Source organism: Onychostoma macrolepis, chromosome 13 (assembly GCF_012432095.1).
Source record: "Onychostoma macrolepis isolate SWU-2019 chromosome 13, ASM1243209v1, whole genome shotgun sequence".
Classification (NCBI taxonomy): Eukaryota; Metazoa; Chordata; class Actinopteri; order Cypriniformes; family Cyprinidae; genus Onychostoma; species Onychostoma macrolepis.
In genome coordinates, this window is record NC_081167.1 from 8,242,820 (window position 1) to 8,262,993 (window position 20,174).

The 20,174-nt window shown below is 34.9% G+C and overlaps 1 protein-coding gene across 2 annotated transcripts in view; it reads left to right on the forward strand.

Moving 5' to 3' along the window:
• Positions 1–20,174, forward strand: part of prkceb (protein kinase C, epsilon b) — a 94,645-nt gene that overhangs the window by 51,275 nt on the left and 23,196 nt on the right. Inside the window, exons 3-10 of one of the 2 annotated variants that reach the window (XM_058796151.1) lie at positions 1,273–1,435; positions 3,156–3,190; positions 3,675–3,763; positions 4,292–4,421; positions 4,934–5,076; positions 5,299–5,392; positions 7,514–7,728; positions 8,343–8,516. In XM_058796151.1, coding sequence (XP_058652134.1) covers positions 1,273–1,435; positions 3,156–3,190; positions 3,675–3,763; positions 4,292–4,421; positions 4,934–5,076; positions 5,299–5,392; positions 7,514–7,728; positions 8,343–8,516 — 1,043 coding nt within the window. The remainder of the gene's footprint in view (positions 1–1,272; positions 1,436–3,155; positions 3,191–3,674; positions 3,764–4,291; positions 4,422–4,933; positions 5,077–5,298; positions 5,393–7,513; positions 7,729–8,342; positions 8,517–20,174) is intronic. The other variant, XM_058796152.1, reaches the window with a different exon arrangement.

Sequence of the window (20,174 nt, forward strand, 5' to 3'; positions counted from 1 at the left end):
AGAAGAAAAGAAGAGAAAGAGTGCAGTTCCTCCCCTGTTGCCTTGTTTCCTTTCCTAGTGAGAACGTCTGACATTTCTTCAATATGGTGCCTTTGTCACAGTCGTGCCCCCCGGTTTATTGATCACTGCCTCTGCGTGGCCCCTCATAACACACAAACAGATGTGCACACACAGCTAATGGATTAGTTTGCTCAAAAACGAAATATTTTTATTTAATCTGACATAATATGGTGAGAAAAATCTAACAAAGTGATTTTTGAGTGAACTGTTCCCTTATATGTACTGTAAGGTCGGAAGAAAACACCAACCGGCTTTCTCATGGGCTGAACAATAGCGTATAGGAGAGGCTGGTGTTTTATCTTAGGACATGCAGTTGAGTGATATCAGATAGTAGGGACATTTTCTGCATAATGTTCTAGGAGGAATTGCTTAAAATACCTTTAAGATAAGAAACAAGCTAACGTAACCACAGTTTGTTGGTGCAGTTTTTGTTATTTACTCTACTTGTTATTTACTGACAAATACTGCTAACATGGTTTTCTATATATGGTAACAAATACTCTTTCACAGGTATGTTTGTCATGATTAATCGTGTTTTTAGCATCTGTCGTCTCAATATGTGTGGATAAAAACTACTGACGTATTATATACACACAGAAACTAAATGATATTCATGATAACCCAACAAAATAAAAGTTTGGTTAAAAAAAAAGAAAAACCTTTCAAAGTAATAATAGTATTTTTTATTTTTTGATGTTTTTATTCATGTATACATGTATACATGTATACGAGTTTTGAGGTGCAGCACCTTATTTGTCAAAAACAGAAATGCAATGTTTTGTTGAAAATTATATCTTAATTTGATCACGTTTTAAGAGAATGTTTCAATTCTTAACATTTTATAAATTAATTTCATTAGACACCATTTTTGATGATAAATATGTCTTGAATCATTGAACACAGAATCCAGAAAAGACAATAGAAAATATTTTATTTCAGAAAAAAATGATTTACTAATATATTTTAATACATGCTGTAAAATATTTTTAGTTGGTTAATACTTTAACTAATATTAACACGAGGTCTTACTGTAAAGTGTAACTGAATCATTTTTAACATCTCTCAAAAGCACCATTTATTATAGTGGAAAATGTTGTACCTGATTGAATGAATGAATGTGTGAGTCAATGAGTGCACGATATTGAGTAATATAATTAATAATGGAAGTGAATGTTGTCAAACTTCTGTTTGTGCATTTGTGTGTTTTTGCAGCAGGAAGCTGTGAGAATGAGGAGCGCGTGTTTCGTGAACGCATGCGTCCCAGGAAGAGGCAGGGAGCCGTCCGGAGGAGGGTGCATCAAGTCAACGGACACAAGTTCATGGCCACCTACCTGAGACAGCCCACCTACTGCTCACACTGCCGCGACTTCATCTGGTGAGTCCCGCAGCGGCCGTCGCCTGGTATTTACAGCATTGTAGCGTGCTGTTTGTACAGCTGTGTGTGTTGGTAAATCTGCGTCTGAGTTTTGACATAAGCAGCGTACACTGTCCCTCCTCACGGGTGGTTTACCCTCAGTGGGCTGCGTTTCCATGGTAACGACAGGAAAAACCCTGAGGCTCAGAGCAACAATATGAGCGTATTGAGTGCGTCTGGCCTCCTCCACACTGCGCAAGAACACTGCCATGCACAGGCACGCTGTGTCCCGCCTCTCTAGAGAACAGAGGAATATGGCTGTTTTAAGAGATAAGGTGCAGAGCTGATGTGTGGGACTAAAATTGAAAGAGCAGTGAATAACAACACAAACCTCACGAAATCTACATACTTATTAAAGGTTCACCCAAAAAAGAACATTTCCTAAAAATTTACTCACCCTCAGGCCATCCAAGATGTAGATGACTTAGTTTATTAATTTGAAAAGATTTGGAGAAATGTAGCATTACATCACTTGCTCACCAATGGATCCTCTGCAGTGAATGGGTGCCGTCAGAATGAGAGTCCAAACAGATGATAATAACATCATAATAATAACATCAAAATAACACATTCACGTCTTGTGAAGTGAAAAGCTGTGTGTTTGTATGAAACAAATCCATCATTTTTAAACTTCAAATCTGGCTAAAAGATAAGTCCTCTGTTATTACTTTCACCAGTGAAAAAGTCATCTCATCTGAATCATGAGAGAAATATGCACATATTAAGCACCGTTTACAAGTGGAAACAGTCCAAACTACAGTTCTAAACTAATATGTTGGTGGATTTTGATGTGAGAGGACAACAGGGGGTGGACCTTTTCACTGGAGGAAGCATTATTGTGGATTATGGAATCATATTTTGGACAAAATACATGATTTAAAGTAAAAATGCCGTAATGATGAATTTGGAAACATGCAGCTTTTCGCTTCGCAAGATGTTAATTGATGGACTGGAGTGGTGTGGATTATTGTGATGTTTTTATCAGCTGTTTGGACTCTCATTCTGACGGCACCCATTCACTGCAGAGCATCCATTGCTGATCAACTGATGTAAGGCTAAATTTCTCTAAATCTGTTGGGATGAAGAAACAAATTCATCTAAATCTTGGATGACCTGAGGGTGAGTACATTCCATTTTGCATAATCAAGTTGGAAACACTTTGTCAATAAAATGCAATTGCTAATGTTAACAGATTCAACTTTTTACCAATTTTAAAACGGTATTAGTAAATTTTGAAATGAACAAACTAATATAATGCTGATAATGCTGTAAAATTAATGTTCAATGTTATGTCATACTACTGAATGTACTTGACTTTGTCAACAAATGGAAAATTATTTAAAGTATTAGCATAATGCCCATAATGATAGTAGTAGAGCACCTTTTGCAAGGTCACTTGCAAACACCAAATGTAAGTAAAAATTGGATGAGGCAAACAAAGCTATATATTAGATGACTAGTAACTTGAAATTGTCAAAAGACAAACTTTCCTCAGTGGAATATGTACCATGCTACAGTACGTTTATGCATGATGCTCTCTCTCTCTCTCTCTCTCTCTCTCACTTTCAAGAATTACATTTGGTGACAAATCACAATGTCTTCATATTTACGTCACAGAGAGACTCTTTCCTCACATACAAAAACATACAGGAGAACTGATCTCTCTTGCTTCTCTTCACAGGGGTGTATTAGGAAAGCAAGGGTATCAGTGCCAAGGTAGGCAAATACCATATTTCTCTATGTCAGATGTTTTGTTCAACAGCTTAGACAATTTGTTAGCTCATAAAAAGTTATAGCTACTCTAAATCTACAGCAACAAAGCACGTGTGAAACGTCATCCTCATCATGTAGCACTTTTCCATTCGCCAACAGTTCAAAGTGAACACAGCCATTTAGCTAACATCACCATGATATATTCATGGTGCACTATATTCACCGATCAACATTTTCTTCAAAGTTTTCTGTTTTCCACAGAATAAAATAACATCATGCATGTGCATATTCTGCGTAAATAATGACAGAAGTGTTCCTTTAAGCCGTGACTAGCTCACAATCTGAAATGAAGGAAACTACTGGCATGGACAGGAACCTCCTAAAATATCATATTTATACTGCAGCCCAAGCATTCTTATCTGTGAAGCCAGAGTAATACATCAGAAAGTAAAGCTGATCTCATCTCCTGCTTGTTTCTGTTGATCAGTGTGCACCTGTGTAGTTCATAAACGCTGCCATGAGCTGATCATCACGAAATGTGCGGGTCTGAAGAAACAGGAGGACACCACAGAGGAGGTGAGAGGAACCTGCAGAAAATCACATATGACATCTCACGTGTAATATCTCAGTTATCACCAATGAGAGTGAAATACAAACTTTTGCTTAGGTCAGACGTCTCCTCTCAAGTTTTAAACTGTGTACAAATTTGCAGATATACCTGTGTCTGGAATGAAATGTCTGCAATTTCAATATAAACTAAATATTTCTCATCAAATTTATCCTAGAGTTACATGTGCTATCCACATACATTTTAGAGATTGTCAACAATGTGTATTTTTCTTTACTATTTTCAGTATTAGGAAATATCCGTTAAATCTCCTGAGCTAAAGAGCAACACCTGAATAATAAATCTTGCCTGTGGAAACAACATTACTGTGTAGTCTTTATCACATGGGTGTTAATACCCACAATTGTAAGATTATAATATTTATTTTGTTTTTGGGGAGTGTTAAAAAAAATCACTGCATTTTGCAGCTTCACTTGTTTTAAAGTGCATGTGATTGCTGCATAAACGTCTTCCTGATCCTCTATCGCCCTCTGCAGGTAGGATCTCAGCGCTTCAGCGTAAATATGCCTCATAAATTCAGTATTCACAACTACAAAGTCCTGACGTTCTGTGACCACTGCGGTTCATTATTGTGGGGCCTGCTGAGGCAAGGGCTTCAGTGCAAAGGTGAGAGCGGCATTCTGGGAAATGTAGTTAAAGAGCTCTCCCAGGAAAAGCTTGAAATATCGGGGAAATTGAAATGAACTTTTTCTGTGGTCAATGCACATTTTTCGAGTGCTAAGTTTGAAAGTATTTTTGTTGGCTATATTTTTGAGTGCTTGTGTAAAACTACCCATTAGCCTTATTTTTTATTATTTAATATATTAATTTTAAAGTTGCAATTGACAGACAAATGAAAATGTGTCCAGAATTGTAGTTTATTTTAGTTTTTATTAACATTTTAAATTAGTTTTTAATTTTATATATATATATATATATATATATATATATATATATATATATAAATTAAAATTTTGGTAGTTTTTTTAGTAGCTTTAGTTATTTTGTTACAGTTTTAGTTAACTAGAATATCCCTGATTTAACCCTGAATCTTCCAAGTTTCAAACATGCTCACACTGACATGCATTGAAATACAGTGTAAGTTCTCATGCCCTCTCCCTTCATTTTTCTGTCCTCAGTTTGTAAGATGAATGTGCACAAGCGTTGTGAAAGTAATGTAGCTCCTAACTGTGGGGTGGACGCCCGGGGCATCGCCAAGGTGCTGTCTGACCTCGGAGTCACTCCAGATAAACTCTCCGGCAGCGTCCAGAGGAGAAAAAAGGTGAGAGGGAGAATCATGGGGAATTAGAGTCTGCACTATTGGGCGCATAGGACTGAGAGGTCAAAAGCCTCCTCCGTGCAGCAGATAATAGGAAATACACTCTGATGGTTACTAATGACATAATGGCCTTTATAGCGAGCAGCACTTAGGTACCTGATTAGGCCTTCTGAAACATAATGATGATTGAATGATGAAGATGATTTGTTCCTGTTTTTAACACAGATCTCTCAGGGTCCAGATCCGCAGCCCTTACCCATATCCCCGCAGTCAGAAGAGGATCGATCCAAATCTGCTCCCACATCACCATGTGACCAGGGTAAACACACACTCGGAGCTCTGCAGATGACTCTTGGGTTAAATACATTATCTTGTGTTATATACAAGAGATTACCACATAAAATAATTTTGACTTGTCCTTAACGTGATAGTCCAAACAAAAATGAAAATTCTGTCATTTACTCACCCTCATGTCATTCTAAACCTGTAAGACTGACTTTCTCTGCGAAACATAGCAGATGATGTATAATGTTAGTTAGAAAACAGATTGGTTCCCATTGACTTCCATTGCATTTTTGTCCAAACAGTGGAAGTCAATTGGGAACTGCAACAGTTTGGTTACTAAGATTCTTGAAAATATCTGCTCTTGTGTTCAGCAGAACAAAGAAACTCATACAGGTTTGGAATGACATGAGTGAGTAAATGATGACTGAATTATTAGTTTTGGTATGCTTTTAAAAATATAATTAAATTTAATTAAACGTACTTAATGTGGAAGTGTATGGGGTCTTTGTACCAAAATGTGAAGCTTGTATTTTGTCATGCAGTGGCTTTGTATGACAAACAAACTGAATTTTCAATAAAATCAGCTGGCCAGTGGTCTAATACAGACATATTCTGTTTAAAAGCTACTACTTCTATGATATGATGCTTTATTATCATTTTGGAGCTTGACAGCATATCGTTCACTTCGATATATGGAAATAAGCAGCTGGGGTATTTGGCAAAAATTCTATTTTTTTGTTCAGTGGATGAAAAATGTCATGGTTTGACAACCAGTGCTTTACAAATATGTTATATCTGATCTGATATTCATCACATGGCTATATAACTTTGGACATACAAGGTTAGTAATAGCTTTTTACGCTAAGTCAGTGGCTGTACATTGTATTTCAAAAATTCAGAAAATATAGTAAAAAATTTAATATTGTGTAATATTATTACAGTTTCAACCCTTGTGCGACCTTTTGGACATTTTTGTCCTTTTCAGTTTTTTTTTTTTATCATTTTGCCTATGTTATTGCCAGCTGCATAAATTTGGGCACAGATGTGTATTTTTATTGGAATTTTACTATTTCACCCCCATTTCCTTTAATAAATCTATTTTGCACTAGGTACAAAAATATAGATCCTCTCAGGACCTTTAGGACAAAAATGTCCCCATTGAAACCCATTAAACTGCTATGTTTTCTGCTTCTGCATATTATAGAGCCAGTTGGATAAATAATGCAGCTATAATTGTGTGGGTGTGTTGGTATAGATGTCGGAGTGTGGTTTGTATGTGTGTCATAAAACAAAATTGTGTGTGTTCTTGTAATATCTGAGAGAGAGAAAAACTACTGCAAATCACAAATCCAACCACTGTGTGCACCAGCGGAGTTTTGCTGGCATCTAATGGGGAAAATTTGGTACTGCGCCCAAACAAAATCTTACTGAAAGCTCATTTTTTCAGATATCAACCTCAAATTTGGAACACAAATTGTTTAGATTTATGACTTTGATTTTCTAGCAGGTTTAGAGTTTTTGGTTTCACTTTTTAAAATTTTGTTACTTCAGCAATAATCTGCCATGGGTCTTCTTTAAAATGAGACCAAACTTAAGTCTGTGCTCCCAAGCTTCATATTTTTATGACAGTTTTTTGACATGGACATTTTTGTCCACTATTGAGCTGTGTGTAACTTTTTTTTATTGACGCACAAGGGTTAAGTAAGTGTTTGTGTATTGTAATATATTTGACAATGTAATGTATTTCTGTGATGCAAAGCTGAATTTTCAGCATCATTACTCCAGTCTTCAGTGTCACATCTTCAGAAATCATTCTAATATACTGATCTGCTGCTCAAGAAACATCTCATATTATTATTAAAGTTGAAAACAGCTATGCTTCTTAATATTTGTGTAAATATTCTTTAAGAAATAGAAAGTCCCAAAATAACAGTGTTTATTTGAAATAGAAATCTTTTGTAATGTTACAAATGTCTTTACTGTGACTTTGGATCAATTTAGTGCATCCTTGCGAAAATAAAAGCTACAGTATCACACTTTCAAAACCGGTGCTGTACTTTTACACTTTTTTATTGTATGTGCATTACAGTAAACATATTTTAGTTTATCTGATAGTGTGCAATGCGATTTTCACTTTTTGTTTTGTGATCTGCAGATATAAAGGACCTGGAGAACATCAGAAAGACACTTTCGTTTGACCATCGCGGTGAAGAGCTGAAGCCAGCCTCATCCTCCTCTCTAACCGAGGGCCTGTCAGAGGAGACGAGGGAGGCCAGAGAGAACGGAGAGGTGAAGACGCTCCAGACCAAAAGGATGACGCTGGAAGACTTCTCCTTCATCAAAGTGCTCGGGAAAGGCAGCTTCGGCAAGGTGGAGCTTTGTGCAGTTCTGTCCTCTATTTTCGGCATTAAAGGGATAGTTCACCCAAAAATGAAAATTCTGTCATTAATTACTCGCCCTCATGTCGTTCCAAACCCGTAAGACCTTCATTCATCTTCGGAACACAAAGTTATTTTTTATTAAATTTGAGAGCTCTCTGTCCCTCCATAGACAGCAATGTAACTACTACGTTCAAGGCTCAGAAAGGTAGTAAGGACATCATTAAAATAGTCCATGTGACATCAGGGGTTCAATCGTAATGTTATGAAGCTACGAGAATACTTTTTTTGTGCAAAGAAAACAAAAATAACGACGTTATTCAACAATTTGTCAGTCCAATTATATTAGTAGTGTGTGTGCATTTTGAATCAGTTTCATTTTATATTTTCGTATCTTCTTCTCAAGTAACTTCATAAAATTACGGCTGAACCACTGATGTCCGATATCCTTTCTACCTTTTTGGGCCATAAAATGTTTCAGTTGCGTTGCTCCCTATGGAGGGTCAGAAAGCTCTCTCATGTCATTCCAAGGGTAAGAAAGTCGGTCAGCAGTGTGAATATAGTTTGGTGTAGTTTGTAATAAAGGCCCGGTTGTCTTTTGTACAGGTGATGCTGGCAGAGTTAAGAGGCACTGATGAGGTTTATGCGGTGAAAGTGTTGAAGAAAGACGTCATCCTGCAGGACGATGATGTGGACTGCACTATGACTGAGAAACGCATTCTAGCGCTGGCCAGAAAACACCCTTACCTGACCCAACTCTACTGCTGCTTTCAGACCAAGGTAAGAGACCGCGGTTGTGCTCTGGAGTCAGCTCATCCTCATTAAAAACTCTTCAATAATGAGCCAGATGAACAATGAAGGCAGTCACTACACACCAGGATATTCTGCTTGTTTAGAAATGATGTTTTGCAGAATGCCACTAGATGGAGCTGTAATATTACATGATGGCAGGTATTCAGAAGGCAACTCTTGAGTGTAGCTTTGGTGCTCATTTGTCCCATTTTTGGAGATCCGACAGCAGTTTAGCTCTTTATCTGAAGAGATCTGAAGAGGGTAAGATTGTGGCTTGGGGAATAACCACATGAACAGGTCAATTAATCAGGGATGAATTTTAAACGTTTAGGCTTAAAAATTACATTTGGATAGTCAGGTTTACAGCTGACAAGGCTTTTAATTAAAATGAAAACCAGGCATAAAAACAGAAAGGTTCCTATATTGAAATGAGAATAATACAATGAATCTAAAGTAAACTGCTAAAACTGTCATTTTGTGCGTTGAAATGGAATATGAATAAAAAGAATGCATATTTATCGATGCACTACTATTTCTTCTTGTTATTAGAAGAACTATAAAAAGAATTTTAACCTACATGCACTTTGTTTTTCTTAAATTACCTAAAACAACTGACAGAAAAAAAAACAAGATCAAATAGACTAAATACAAAATGTAATATAATCATTAAAAATACCAGTCATCAATTAAATAAATATAAATATTTTGGATAGTCAGGTTTTCAGCTAACAATGCTTTGAATTAAAATGAAAACCAGCCATAAAAAAAGAAATAGGTTCCTATATTGAAATGAGAATAATGTAACAAAACCTAAAATAAACTGCTTAATATTGTCATAATTTTGCCTTGAAATAAATTGACATAAAATATATGAATAACATGAATACATATTTATTGATGCACTTCTATTTCTTGTTATCAGCAGATCTATAAAAAGCACTTTAACTTACATGTACTTTGTTTTTCTTAAGTGACTTAAAATAAAAAAAGGTCAAATACAAAATAAAAACTTAATTTTAAGCACGAAAAATGTCAAACATACAACAATTAAATAAATATAAATATAAAATAATTGATTTACCAAATAAAACCAGAGTAGTTATATAAAACTAAAAAGCTATAATAACAGCAATGTAACAAGTTATGTCATTTTACTGAATATAATAGAAACATGTCGGTCTTATTAAGAGCTGGGCTCCGTTTCCTGGTCAGGAAAATTCATGAACATTTTTATACTTACAATACATTTATACAATTATGTTCAGCTCTGAAATATTTATGTAATTATTGTTCTTTGTGAATGTGTTCTACAATGATGATTTCTTTACAAATCTATATACAATATCCAGTTATGGTGATTTATTGATCAAAATGTATGTGAACCCATTTCATAATACACATCAGTCTCAGTCAGTTAAATATTATAGGTGGTAAATGAATTATTTATTGCAGTGACTTGTCATAATTCTGAATGCTCTTATCCATTCTGCAAACTGTTACTGGATCAGCCGGACACTGCAGCTGATCACAAACACACACACACACACACACACACACACACGGTCAGGTTGTCTGTTCCCTGACACAGAAGGGCAAGCACCTGTTTGAAGGGAACATTTCTTTTATGGTCTATAATAAGCCCACATCAGATAAAGCCTCTGCATTAGGTCACCATTCTAATTCTCTTTCGGTCTGCTGGTGTGATAATTGTTTTAGATAGAGCCGACTGTTTGAGAATAGCAGTCACGGCCAGGCCTAACCTCACATGAACATCATGTTTATTTTCCTCCACTAAAACCTGCAGTCAGCCATCATGACGGCATCCTCCACTCCTCTAATTTATTTACTTCTGCAGTTTCCCCAAACAAGCGAAAAGAACATTGTGTCCTTTACTGCGAACACGAGTGGGAGGAGGTGGGGAAGAGGACGGGAACGAGCGCGGGCAGGAGGAAAAGCCAGAGTGTAGGATGAAAGAAGGTAGAGAGGGTGGAGGAGGACAAGATGACCTCTGAAAGCTCTTAACGACTTTAGCAGTGATGAGCTTTAACTTAAAGTGACATTGAAGAATAGTCACCGTTATTTAATCACTTTATAGGGCGAGTTGAGCTGTGACAGAAAATGTTGAGGGAATGAGATCGGGAAACACATCTGCTGGATTCGTAATAATAGTGGAGCTGCTAATCCACAGCTACGGGTTTATTATAGGTACCTAACCCTAAACCTGAAACTAAAATTAAAACCATTAAAGAAAAATAATAATAATTTCATTACTTGGGGAAAAAAGAAAAATGTTAACTGAAAAAAAAAATATAAACTTATTTCAGCTAGACAGCATTTCTTATTTTAATTTAGTGTAACTTGATGTACTAAAACTGAAACTGAAATAAAAATTAAAAAAAACAATATAGACCTACTGTATATACAAAACTATTAAAAAGGACAAAAACACAACAAAATTACTAAAACTAAATTAAAATGAAAACTGAAAATATAAAAATGAAACTGATTCAAAATGTTAAAAACTATAATAGTAACATTGTGGTGGGAAAAATTCAGGGTGGGAGGAAAAACAAATTTCAAATGTTTTGTGTTCCCTCGAGAAACTTTTGCGTTCTCTCGCAAAACTTTTGCGTTCTCTCACAAAACCATTTGAGTTCGAACAAACGCTTCCTGTTTACTTTGCAGCTTGCAGTGGTTACAGCTCGTATGTTCACAATGGAGCGGTTCATAGAGTTTTATTTTGAACTTGCACTCAAAGTTATACAGTCAGTGCTTATTTCGAAGCACGGTTTTGGGGCATTCTAAAACGCTTAATGTGGCTTAATGTTTTAAAACAGTGACATTGGAGGACTAAATTCGATAATAATAAATCCTGATAAAAATTATTAGGCTAACATTAATAACCTTTTTAATAATATTCCTATTAATAAAGCAGAATATGAACGCAACGCCCTGCACGTTAAGCCTTTTCTTCCCCATAGAAAACGCTTAAGGCTATAATGAAAGGTTCATGCAGCTGGTATGTTCACAATGGAGCGGTTCATAAAGTTTTTATTTTGAACTTTGACTCAAGTATAAAGAAATACAGTCAGTCAGTGGTTAGTTCAAGGCACGGTTTTGGGGCATTCTAAAACGCTTTAATGTGGCTTAATGTATTAAAACAGTGACATTAGGACCAAATTCGATAATAATAAATACTAATAAAATTGTTAGGTTTATATTAATAACCTTATTAATAATGTTACTATTAATAAAGGAGAATAGCCCAGAATATGAATGCAACGGATTTGGTATTTTTAAATCACCGTTTTCATTATAGCCTACCTTAAGCATTTTATGGGGGAGAAAAAGCTTAGGCTACGTACAGGGCGTTGCGTTCATATTCTGGGCTATTCTGAGCTATATATATTCTGGGCTATATATATTATATAGGGTAAATTGTCAGAATGAAATCTGTAATTAAACAGCCAACTTTAGGCTTTTCAGGAAAATTTTACGTTGATACAATTATAATGGAAAAAGAAAATAATGAAACGGCAACAATGTAACCAAAGGTGACATACAAATAATCGAATCATTTTTCTTTTTTTGTCAACAGTAATTGTTAACAGTTTACATTTGACAAACATAATTTGGGTTTTTGTTTGAAAAACTTTTTTTGTCAATGAACCTTTGACTCAAAAGCTTACATCTGTGGAGATTAAAGCCTTTTGACATCTCCATGTGACAACTAACTCCTGTCCACCTTTTTTTAAGAGCAGGTGAGGCCAGTTGAATGCTGATATTTGGTATCATATTATTTTAACTCATTAATGTAATCACAAACACGTTTGTATATAGAGCAAGTAGTTTTACCATTTAGTGCAGAGGATATGCTTTTAAGGTGCTGACATATAGCAGAAAAACAGACTCATGCAGGGCTGAAAACAGTAATGTGTATCCTTTATATTTTCCACTGCATGATATTTATGATGTTACAATTGAATTATATTTCTAATAAATTCTGTTCTTTTAACATTTCTATTCATTAATGAATCCTGAGAGGGAAAGAATGTATCAGTTTCCACAACAATATGAAGCAGCACAGCTGTTTTCAACATTGATAATAATATGAAATATTTATTGGGCTGCAAATCAGTATATCAGAATGATTTCTGAAGGATCATGTGACACTGAAGACTGGAGTAATGATGCTGTAAATTCAGCTTTGCATCACAGGAATAAATTATATTTTATAATAAATTAAAATAGCAAAAATTTGACTGTGACATCAAGAATAAAACTGTTTTAGAATAAAACTAAAAAAAAATTGTGTGTGTGTGTGCAATCTACAGTACATAGAAAATGTAGTGTTTTAACCATGCTTAGTAAATATAATTATTGGCATTTTTATCAGTAAACATTTTGAATTGAAGTTTGTTTTGGAGGGATTTGTTCTTGTGTTTATTTTATACCAGAAGAAGGTGATTGCCATTAGCCTTACATAATGTAGTTCTGATGCTTATCGAGCTTGATGTGTATTCCATATGCTGTTTGTTTTCTTTTCAACTCGCCCTCAGACACCCACCCACACACACACACACACACACACACACACACACACACTTACTTCTTGCTTTGGCCCACTTGGACCAAATATTTTGCATTACAATATTTTGCTTATTACATATAATGACTAATGCAGCAACATCTGATGTTGTAAATATATGAGGAAATTCTCTGTTAAATGTGAAGAAAATTCAACAAAGAAACAAAATCTAAGTCAGAAAATCGAGAGTTTTGGTCAGAAGTGTACATTTATAGATCTAATGATTGTAGATTAAGTAAAGATTTGATTTATCTGCAGATTTGGTTTTTGGACAAAGATTACACACTTGCGGCCTGAAACGTTTTGCGTTTAATCAGATCTTGAACTGAATGAATGCAGGTGTGTGTTCCTTTCTTTTTCTTTCATTTTTTTTTTCTTGTTTTCTCTCATCAGCTCTTTGTTGCCTCACACGTAGCATGGCAGGCTGACCTCTTGCTGACATGCTATGTTTCTCGCTCCATTTCGTGTTCCCTCAATGCCTAATTTGCCATCAGGCACTGCTGAGGACGCCTTTGCCCGGACTTGCTCTGCCCCTCACCCTCAGAAACAACCTCAGCATCAACAGAGGTCCTGCGCTGATCCCCGCTTATGTAACCCTCTGATAGACTTTCCCCCATAGATACTCTTTAACCCATCGCTTCCAGTGCTCAGCGAAATTATTTGATGTGTGTACATATCGAACCAAGTAAAAGAGTGCAATTAAAATAACTACTAGTAAAGTAAAGCGAGTTTAATTCTGTAGTATATTTAATTCACAGTGCTTTACATAAGCGTTATACACTATTGTTTAAAATTTTGAACAAAGTCTCATAAAGGCTGCATTTATTTGACTAGAAATACAGTAAAACACTTATATTGTGAAATATTATTACAATTTAAGATACCTGCTTTCTGTTTGAATATATTTTAAAATGTAATTTATTCCTGTGATGGTAAAACTGAATTCTCAGCATAATTACTCCAGTCTTCAGTGTCACATGATCCTTCAGAAATCATTCAAATATGCTGATTTGCTGCTCAAGAAACAATTCTTATTATTATCAATGTTGAAACAGTTCTGTTGTGCCTATCTTATGTCTTAAAAGTATTTTAAGATTCTTTGATGATAGAAAGTTCAAAAGAACAGCATTTATTTGAAATATAATTCGTTTGTAGAATTATAAATGGCTTTACTGTCACTTTTGATCCATTTATTGCATCCTTTATGAGTAAAACTATTAATTTTTTACAAAAAACTGTATTGAACGGTAGTGTAAATTTAGTTGATATATAATGTGTCCATTCAGCATTTTTCTTTCACAAATAAAAAGTCACAAGTTGTAACTAAATCAATTTAAGTAACAAAATTATGGTTAGTAAGAAAATAACTGTCAAAGCACATTTTAAATTCCCAATATTACTGTTCAAAATATGAACCTAGTCTCTAGATCATCTACACTACTTATACTCTTTATATGTTATATGTTGTATATGTTTTTTGTTTTAGATTTGTAGATGTATATGGCTTTCCCCCTTCACATTATGCATAAATGTTCAGGATACATTAAAAGTTCTCCAAAAATGTGTTGCAACACTGAGGGTCATCATGAGTTCAATTTCCAGGGAACACACTTGCTAATAAATGCATACCATGAATGCAAGTCATCTTTTTGGATAAAATTGGCAGCTGAAAACATAAATGTTGATGCCTTATTTATAAAGTGAAGGCATGACATGAGCAGAAAGGTTGTTCCTGCTAATGAACTAGAGTTTTATCGTGATTTTCAGACTGCAATCAGCCTCAGGATCACAGTACAGCTCTTATCCACCTAATTACAGCTAAGCAATGTAAATAACATTATACAAGCAGCCAAAGCGCATATGGAAACTTATGGAGCTGAAAAACTTCAGGCAGTGAAAGAGCGAGAGAAAAAGAAATTCCAAGATTGGTTATAATGAAATGATTTTTCTGCTGCTTTTTTGGATGATGTTCTCAAAGTTCTTATGAACACTTGTTCCAATCTGGTTAGTTTATACTCCCACACGCAACTTCTTAACCGAGGTCGTGGAATGACATTTCTTCCTGTCTTTGGCTCATCTCTGCTCTTGGACAGCAAGTTGGAGCATTCCCAGATGTCTTGGCCAGGATCCCTCACATTTATGTTCTGTAGTCGCTCCATTAATCGCAGTCAGATTGAGCCGTTCACTTTATGACATCTGTGTAGGCAGCCTTACTTGTCTGGAATTCAACTGAACAAGAAACCGAGTACACACAGTCCACACATTTCACAGATACATGCTTTGATTTACAGTCCTTAAAGGGATAGTTCACCCAAAAATGAAAATTTTGTCATCATTTACTCTCCCTCATGTCATTCCAAGCCTGTATGAATGTCTTCTATTGTTGAGCACAAAAGAAGATATTTTGAAGAATGCTGGTAACCAAACAGTTGATGGTAGTCATTGACTTCCTAGTATAGAAAAAAAAAAATACTATGGAAGTCAATGATACCGTTAACTGTTTGGTTACCAGCATTCTTCAAAATATCTTCTTTTGTGCTGAACAGAAGAAAAAAACTCATACAGGTTCAGAACAAGTGGAGGGTGGGTAAATGATGACAGAATTTTCCTTTTTGGGTGAATTATCCCTTTAAATCTCCATTTACAAGTGAGAAGTGACTCTGCTAATGGATCAAATCCAAAATGCGTTTGCTTTTCAATGCCCTTAATAGAATATTCTTGAGTGATAAATGGATTTTGTACATTTGTTTGTTTTTTGTTCTTTCTCATAGTAATGAGGAATTTATTCTTGAGAAATAGAATTAAATGTGCCATTGCTCACAAGCAAAAAAAAACTTTTTCATTTCGCAAACTAGACTGAATTCCTTAGATGATGACTTCTATATGTGGAGAGAGATCTGTCTTTAAGTTGTCATTGGGAGCTTTACAAAGTGAAGAAAGAAGAGAGGTAGTTTGCAGTGAATGTGGTTTGTATATGATGACAGATTTTGAATAGTTTTGCAGTTGACAAGTATTAGTGTAATCAAAAAAAAAAAAAAGACAGGCAAAAGGGGAAGATGTCCGCTTAAAAACAGTGTGCAATCTTTTAAATTGTAATTTTCTCATGTGCTGGATGCATTAGCAAATGAGTTATTAGAAACATAAAATGTAACATTACTCCCTATACCTGGGGGGCAGGAAACCCTTTTATTTTATGACTTTAAAACTTTATTTTGTTGTTTGAATTGTTTAAACTTTGCATTGAACTTATTTTGCCAAACCTGCACTTAAGTGTACAGTGTACATACCTAAGAATGTACAGTAACACTTTAGAATAGGGAACACTTATTCACTATTAACTACGACTTTTCCCTCAATAAATTCCTAGTTTGCTGCTTATTAATAGTTAGTGCGGTAGTTGTTAAGTTTAGGTATTGGGTAGGATTAGGGATGTAGAATAAGGCATTAATATGTGCTTAATTACTGCTAATATTCTAGTAATATGCATGCTAATAAGTAACTAGTTAAGAGACCTTAAAATAAAGTGTTACCGAGTACTAGTACAATGTTTTGCCACAATCATAACAGACATACTGAAGGAAATGTCATTGAATATTATGTTGGACTATGCAGGGGCCTTTGAATCAAAATGCTTTTAAAATATACTGCTTTAAAATATACCTCAAAGAATTAAATCCTTTTTTTTTCTTTTCTTTGAATTATTGTAAATTCTGCTTATCGGCTATTACAGGAAAGTGCCTCACTTTAATCCCGTCAGACACAAAGCGAGGCACCACAACAGGAAAAAGACATTTCCTCAAGCATGTGTGTTAAGAAACGGCAGCGTTTTACCTCCTACTGTGCATTTAAGTTTGCATCATTTATGTGCATCTTTTTACATATACTGTATTTACGTCCTGCGGTGTAACACCTCCAGGTAACAGAAAGGCAGATGGATGGTTGAACTTCCAATGAATTCTATTTGTTTGTTTTAGCAGAAACTATAATTTTATGACTTCTTATCATAACAAAACATACCCAGCTCATGTTTAGCTGCATTTACAGTGCACTAGGTGTATAAATATCCTGTTGTTATCATATTTGTGTAGTATCAGGTGTAAGGACAGCGGAATACCTCATGCCGTTGAGTTATCATGTAAGCCCTGTGCCGTGTTTTTTTCATCACCTTCCGCTACACTAAGCTTAATAAGCTTTTCTCTGTATAAGCATTCCTCACAGAACTGAATGTTCTCAAACACAGCGTTTTATATAAAACATAGTGGCATGCTCAAACCTGAAAAAGCGTCCGAATAGGCCATTTAAGAACATTATGATGGACAGATTCTGCATATAAGCTGTGTTGTTCTGAGAGAGACATTCCTGCTGTAATGACAAGCATCGTGAAATGAAGAGCGACAGCTTCTTGGCCAGAGGAGTGTGTGTTAAGAGTCTCTGGTAGCAGTGTGTGTTGATTTACTACTTCACACGCGTTCACTGCTTCTCTTGTACTCAGTCTATTCGACACGGTCTAGACTGACTCTGTTTGTCAATTTCCGATGCCAAATGCGTGTGTTATATTTCTGGCATTTGCTGCAGTGTTTATTGCACTCTGAAGTTTTGCCAGATGTGATAATGGAGATATTGATCTAAACCACAGGAATACTTATGTTAGAAATTGACTTTATTGTTAAGGGCCAATATTTACCACCATAATTCATTTTCAGGGGCAGTTTTAGCAGGAAATTGTAACAAAGAACACAGCGTATTTTTGGCATGTAAATATTCTATTGAATAATTATTCGAAGTAAATGTGAAATTATTGCTTTGAGCTAAAACTAAAATTAAGATAAGTAATTTGAAAATAATATTAGATGTTAGTTACTCTTGTGTACTGTCATAGTTTTAGGTTTAGGAGGGCTTTCAGTGCTAATTTAAGTTTTATTCAGGAAAAAATAGCTATATACATTCAACAACATTCATGTTTGAGATGTAGCATATATTTCAAATACATTCAGTTTTTTTTATTTTTAATTCTCTGCTCATCAAAGAAATATTAAGCGGCATGACTGTTTTCAACATTGATAATAATAATAAATGGTTCTTAAGCAGCAAATCAGCATATTAAAATGATTTAATATGTAATACTGTGAAATATTATTAATATTATTCTATTTGAATATACTTTAATTTATTTCTGTGATGTTAAAACTGTATTTTTAGCATCATTATTATCAATGTTGAAAACAGTTGTGCTGCTTCATATTTTTGTAGAAACCATGATACATAATCATTCAAAAGTTCTTGTTATGAAAGAAAGGAAACATTAAATTGATCAAAAGTAACAGTAAAGACATTTATAATGTTACAAAAGATTATTTCAAATAAATTCAGGTCTTTGTCATTTTTAACATTGATAATGAGAAACATTTTAATAATTAAGCAAAAATAATAATTGATAATACACTGTAAAAAAAAAAAAAAAAAGTTGAGCGAACTTTAAAAATGTTTTACCAGCTTCAGCAGATTTTTGAGTTTGCTCAACTTATTTTTGTGGGAGATTCTCAAATTTTTGTTGTATAAACTTAAAACGACAAGTTGAGAAAACTCAAAAATCTGCTGAAGCTGGTTGCCTTAAAATTTTAAATTGGCTCAACCTTTTTTTTTTACAGTGTAACTGAGCAGCAAATCAGCATATCGAAATGATTTCTGAAGGATCGTGTGACACTGAAGACTGGAGAAAGGATGCTGAAAAATGTGAAACAAAAAATGTTAATTATAAAATATTTTCATATGTAAATAGTTACGTATATACAAAAAAAAAATCATTATTCTGTGGTGTAGATTAAATTATACTAAGTGAGTCTGTAGTTAATTTTTAATTTTATACATATAAAATAAGTAATGATTAATTAAATTTACATAAAGTGTTATGCTGAAAAATGTTTTAGCAAATCAGAAAAGCATGCAAATTAGAAACAGGTTTATTAGTAGTCTTAGATTTCTTGACCCCTTGTATTTGGTTCTTATAAGCCATAGCTTTAGACTAGGATAAACATTCTTGATTAATGTTCAGGGCCACACACACACAATACACTCTGTACTGAAATTATAATTATTTCCTGTTGCTATCAACCTAATAAAGCTGGTCATTTGTTAAGCTAGTGCAGAGTGTGATAATCTCACTGTGGGGAACAACAATTACCATGAAGAAAAGTGGGCCACAACTTCAGCCAACAGCAGTTAACAGAAGAAAGCTACAGTGTTTGCGCTCCTTTCCTTTAGGTGATACACTTTCATGAATGTTCTCAAGCAACGTCATAGAAAGTTGGGTTTTATTTTTTTTAAGCATGTAGAAGAGTGTTCTTTATTCATTCTGAACTCAACAAGCTCACATGTATTTGTCGCTAGGAGATGCATAAAAAATATGTGTTCTAAAAAACATTTCTGATATCCTCAAACAGGAAGGAATCATAGAAGCTAAAAATCAGAGTCTATGACCATCACACACAACCAGATTTTCTCTGAAATCTGTCAACTCAAATCTGCAGACTGGCTCTGATTTTCTGCAACTAGCATCAGCTTGTCCAGACTGTAAATCAGGGAAGAAATCTGAGTAAAGTGCAGTGTATTTCAGTCTTAAGTTGTACTTTAACACTCATTCATATGTAGCGCAGATATGAAGGCCAGCTGATTCACTCTGTTAGACCAGCTTGTTGGGTCTTGGGTGTTATCTGTCGATCGGGCCTTTTCTCTTGCACGGCGCGGGGACGCCAGTATCTGTACATTTCTAATTAGAGGCAGGAAATGTTTATTGGCATTTGATTGGGTGGGCCTTTGCTGTGACTCTGGGCACATTTTAAACAAACTATTTCAGCATCCTGTTTAAATTCGCTTTCATAGCAAAAGGACAAGCAGGGCAGACTGGCCCGCAATTACATAAGACATACGATTACAATGAAATCATGATTTCAGTTCAAAAATATCAGCATATCATTCGTACCTCCAAAATGAGGCAGTTGTATGAGGCCTGCAACGGCTGAAGTTATAACCTACTTCTCTTTTGATCATTCTGAGAGAAG